Genomic DNA, 5,523 nt, shown 5'->3' with positions numbered 1-5,523 from the left:
ATGAAATGCTACACATTTTATGCATTTATAGTCATATGTACTGTTGTGAAACTTTTGCAAAGCAACTTTTGCTAACCTTATAGCAGTTATAAAGTGTCAGAGCTGCTGTTACAGAAAAAAAACAAAAAATCAACATTTTATTGACCAATCAGATTGGGGAACTCAGCATTTAATTGTATATTATGTTAAAAAATTTATTAACTTGTGTAATTGTAGAGTTTAGTTTACATATTTTGTTTGTTTATTTATTTATTTATTTATTTATTTATTTTTCCTAGTTATAGGAAGTCGATTTCTTCTCTGCAGTAATTATACATACATGAAAGTAATGGTAGATTGGAAAAATGTTGGGAAAATGCTAGAAAACCACAAAAGAGCTATGACGAACAAGAATGATCCCAATCCTGCAAAAGGGAGGAGTCTCAAACCAGTCCGGCAGCTGCTATACCATGCTGAGCTAACGTTAGAAGAAATTCCTGTCAGAGTATTTGTTTATTAACTTTAAATTGAACCAAACATCTAGACTGTTTTTAAAATATAAGCGTGGAAACTGATTTAACGGGGAGAAAACTACAAAGAAGAACATTCATCTTTAATAAGTCAATCATCTAAGGTAAGATTCCCTTTGGATTTGTGAAGGTAAGACTATACTGCGAAAAAAGTTGATGATTTTTAGAATATTTTAGTATGAATTTAAACTGGAAACCTCTTTATGCTTTTCTTTAATATAAGATAAATTTTGATAAAGCAGTGAGTAAAGCAGAGATTAAAACTAATGCCATAATGCAAATGCAGTTAACCTCAAAAGTATACTCAAGTAGAAGTAGTTTCCTTTTATATGTGAATCTGCATAAAATTAATTTCTTCCTTAATTGATAGTTATATCACAATAGCTGATTTCCTGCAGAATGATCCTAGTTTATGATATTGTTGGCCCTTCTTACCCAATGCAGGTTTATCTACCTTTATATTGTTAATGTTGTCTAAGTCAATAAAAATATGTACTTTTATATCTTAAACTTCTAGATATTTTGAACTACGATAAGCATTTTAAAAGTGTCAAGTTGGATTTGTACAGGTGCAGGAACACTTTGAAGTTATCAGTTATTTCAGTAGATAGTTTTAGATAGACTTATATTTAGATTACAATTGTAGACAAACAGAATTTAACTAAGTTTTCAGATCTTTGAACACAATGAGTAATCCTTTACAGTGCACTTCGGAAAAAGTAAGTGAACCTCTAACTGGTTACCAACTTCTGTAGTCAGGTGTTTTAATTAAGAATATGACTTTGAAAGTGTGGGTTGTACAGGAGCTTTGCCAAGGTTATTGTCAAATCTACTCTTCTTAAGAGGAACTGAATAATGAGAACCATCTCTCAAAATCAACTTCCACAGGAAATTTAAAGATTATTTATAGAGATGCATGGAGCTAAGTACAATTTTTTTTTTTTTAATACCAGGGCTTACATCAGTCCACCAGTTGTCTACAAATAGTGGAGGCCTGTTGCTATTCTTCCTAGGAGTAAGATGATATGCAACAGACCATGTCCAGTTTTAGCCAGTCTTATAAGCAACTACAGGAAATGTGTGGTGGAGTGTTTTTTTTTTTTTTTTTTTTTTGCTCCTGCTAAAGGATGAACTACATTGTGTTCATTAAAGACTTTAAATGTAGTCAGAATTTTTTTTTTTTTTTCAAAATTTACTTTCTGGATTGGCTCTGCTACATCCAGAATGTGCTGAAATTAGCTGATATCCATTCTTCCATTGACATCCATAATGTTTGTTTGCAGCTGGCACACAACAACACAAAAGAATAAAGCCTTAACCTTGCCATGCGTAACAGTTGGCAGTTTCATAAAACGTGGTTCTTTATTTATTTTTATTTCCAAACATACTTTTTGGTGAATCTGGTCAGAGGGTTTTATTTACTTCATCACTCCACAGTGCTGTTACAAATGCTTCCGGCTTATCTCACATTTTGTGCATCAGACGTTTCATTTTGTGACATTGTTGCAGGGTAGGTTTACTTCTGATGACATTTCTATGCGGGTGATTTTTTTCGCTTTGTAAACAACTTCTTGACATGTCTACTGAGTACTGTGTTAATGAGTCAACTGGGATAAACATTAGTTAAGTTATATTTCCAAGTGCTGTTACCTACTGTTACCATCTATTATCACCATTTGTGGAAAGTGTCTAGTCCACTCAGATTACTCACTTTTAAATAATTGTTGTATGATGTGCATTAACATTTGTTTTTGTGGGTTTTGAAAACAAAACAGTTGGGCACGGGTGCCTTTTTTTGGCATGCAACTAAAAGAAAAAAAATCCTCAGGTTGTCTTTGTCGGTTTTAAATTTAATTCAGGATAGAGAACATGCAAAGTCACAAAAAACAGTGTTAATTAACACGTCACAGTAGAACATAAATCAAACAAAGGTAGATCGAAAGTGGAAATTAAAACAACAGCAAAGGTTAGGCAAAATGCCAAAAAATAAAAATAAAACAACAGGCAGGTTTATATACAGAAAGTTACCAAAGAAAAGGTGCTGGGTACAAAGTCCTATTTATATTGTGGTGTGACTGTGTAATTGAGGTCAGGTGTGTCTCATTAGCAGTCAGGTGACCTTGATTGAGTGTGTTTGGAGTTGTAGTCCTTAGAAGCCATATTTTAGACTATTTTAGACTTGTGTTTAGAGATTGGTGCTGGATTTGGCATTGCCCTTAGACATGCCACTTTAATGTAACATTAAGTATTTTCTATCACACACACATATAGTATAAAGGTAACATACTAAAAGAATGTATTAAAATCATGCAATAATCAATTTATTTAATTTGTTTCTTATTCCTTTTTAGGGGCACAATGGAGCTGGGACAATACGTAATTATTTGGATTTGTGCTGTAAGTTCTGCTGTTTGGGGATGCCCTGAACAATGCCAGTGCATGGACAACAATACAGTTTGCATGGGATATGGCATTACAGACTTTCCAACTCCTATTCCATCAACAACAACGTTTATACATATTTCATATACCAACATATCATCTCTGAAACCTGCTGATTTTGATTCATTTTCTGAGACTCTGACAAAAATTACAGTCAATAATTCAAGAATAAATGAGGTGCAACCTCACACATTTGACAAGACACGCAAAGTCACTGCTTTAGTGTGTTCAGGAACTGAGCTCGTTTCTCTGCCAGAGAACTTGTTTCAGAAACTAAATTCACTCACCGTTCTAATGCTGAGCAACAACAAACTAAATAACCTCCCTTCATCGCTGCTTAAATCACTTCAATCACTGAAAATCTTAGATCTAAGCAAAAATAGGTTGACTTCTATCCCAGAGAATGCCTTTCAGGATCTCATTCACTTGGAGAAGCTTATACTGCAGAGAAATGACATCGTTGAACTGCAGAATGGAATTTTCCGTGGACTTAGCAAGCTGAAAATGTTGTACCTTCAAAATAACAAATTAAAAGTGATCCCAGCCAATACATTTGTAGACTTGGTTAATCTGGAGACTTTGCATCTGCAGAACAATTTTATAACCACTTTACCAGCAGAACTTTTTGCACATCAACAAAAGCTCCAGAAACTCTATCTCTCTAATAATCAATTGACTTTCCTTCCTGAAGGTATATTCTTAAAGCTTCCTAATCTGCAGCAGATTTCACTTTATGACAACCATTTACGGAATCTTTCTATTAATATATTCGGGCCTATGTTACTGAAGGACCTGTGGCTTTATGACAACATGTTAACCCAGCTTGAGGAAAATGTATTTAGCAATTTAACTCGTATGCGACTTCTGGTGTTGAGCAGAAACCGGATCTCACATATCGCCCCTGGTGCATTTAATGGATTGAATAAGCTGGAGGAAATTTCTCTCCACACTAACTGCCTGACTACTCTTGATGAAGGAGTGTTCAGAGGACTTCCAAATCTGGTCAAAATATCACTGGAGAACAACAAAATTCAGTACATTCCGGAGAAACTTCTTGATGGTATTCCTCACTTACACCAGCTGGAACTTCAAAACAACTCTTTATCCTCTTTACCAAAGACATTTCTAGACATTTTAACTAAAATTGACAATGTAATATTAACTGAAAATCCATGGAGGTGTGATCATGACATTGTACCACTTCGAGACTGGATAAAGAAATATTCAGAAAAAGTCAAAAATGTCACATCTGTTGTGTGCTTTAGTCCTTTACACTTGACAAACATCAGTATAATAAACCTTCCTTTCAGTAATGTCTTTCACATGTCCACTTTTACACCAGAGGATTACTTAACAGTACTCTTAGAGAAAGGAGAGCTCATCGCTGGTTCACTGGGAACACATATAATTATCACTGCAGTACTGTGCACTGTAATCATTACTAGTATTATCATCTGTGCTGTCTGCTGTAAGAAGAACAAACAGGACAGTCGAAAAAGAATTAAAATATGAATAAGGTTTAAAGCACATATATGTGGTAACCACTTGGTTGCTATCAAAATAGATCTTGTATTCAACGTAAAAAGTTATCATTTTAAATTACTTGTTGCCAATACCAAGTTTGAATTTTACATTGAACCGGGTTTATGGAATATGTTTTCATGGCTGAGCAGCTGCATTCAAGCATCAATAGATGGATGCAGTAGCGTAAAGCACACCGCCACTGGGCTCTAGGGCAGTGAAGACGTGTTCTATGGAGTGACTAATCACACTTCTCTGTCTGGCAATCTAATGGACAAGTCTGGGTTTGGTGGTTGCCAGAAGAATAGAACTTGTCTGACTGCATTGTGCCAAGTGTAAAGTTTGGTGAAGGGTGTTTGCTATGGGGTTGTTTTTTAGCAGATGGGCTTGGCCCCTTAATTCCAGTGAAAGGAACTCTTAATGTTTCAGCATACCAAGATATTATGGACAATTTCATGCTCCCGACTTTGTGGGAACTGTTTGGGGATAGCCCGTTCCTGTTCCAACATGACTCTGCACCAGTGCACAAAGCAAGGTCCATAAAGACATAGATGAAAGAGTTTGGTGTGGAAGAACGTGACACTTGAGTCCTGACCTCAACCCGATAGAACACCTTCAGGATGAATTAGAACCGAGACTGCAAGCCAGGCCTTCTCATCCAACATCAGTGTCTGACCTCACAAATGCGGTCAAATATCTTCATAAACACATTCTTAAACGTTGTGGAAAGTCTTCCCAAAGGCTTTGAAGCTGTAAAGGGTGGGCCAACATCATATTAAACCTTATGGATTAAGAATTGTATGTTACACAAGTTTATTTACATTTGAAAGACTCGATTTCCTAATAATCTCAGCTGGATGAATTTTCATAGACATGAAGTCCGATTATTATGTATTAATGAAACATAATTGTACATTTATTTGTTTTCTCATGTACAGTTTTTGTACAGACCATTAAAGTAAACTGAAAAAAAAGAATGAAAAAATGCAAATACACGTGAGGTTTCCAAAAATTGCTTTTCCAGCTAAGGGTAAATAAAAATGTTTGTTTG

At 35.1% G+C, this 5,523-nt stretch overlaps 1 protein-coding gene across 3 annotated transcripts; it reads left to right on the top strand.

Moving 5' to 3' along the window:
• Positions 1–461: 461 nt before the first annotated feature.
• LOC128527000 (leucine-rich repeat-containing protein 15-like) lies at positions 462–5,292 on the top strand. 3 transcript variants are annotated; one of them, XM_053499256.1, is made up of 2 exons: positions 462–613; positions 2,861–5,292. In XM_053499256.1, the coding sequence occupies exon 2, from the start codon at positions 2,868–2,870 to the stop codon at positions 4,461–4,463; it is 1,596 nt and encodes a 531-aa protein (XP_053355231.1). In that variant the 5' UTR covers positions 462–613; positions 2,861–2,867; the 3' UTR covers positions 4,464–5,292. The 3 variants fall into 3 exon arrangements, with proteins under 3 accessions (XP_053355231.1, XP_053355232.1, XP_053355230.1); XM_053499257.1 differs by having other exon boundaries at positions 462–639; XM_053499255.1 differs by lacking the exon at positions 462–613 and adding an exon at positions 2,713–2,744.
• Positions 5,293–5,523: the final 231 nt, after the last annotated feature.

Source organism: Clarias gariepinus, chromosome 6 (assembly GCF_024256425.1).
Source record: "Clarias gariepinus isolate MV-2021 ecotype Netherlands chromosome 6, CGAR_prim_01v2, whole genome shotgun sequence".
In the NCBI taxonomy this organism is placed as follows: Eukaryota; Metazoa; Chordata; class Actinopteri; order Siluriformes; family Clariidae; genus Clarias; species Clarias gariepinus.
Note: the sequence above shows the minus strand (reverse complement) of the source record. Positions and strands in the feature narration are given on the sequence as shown.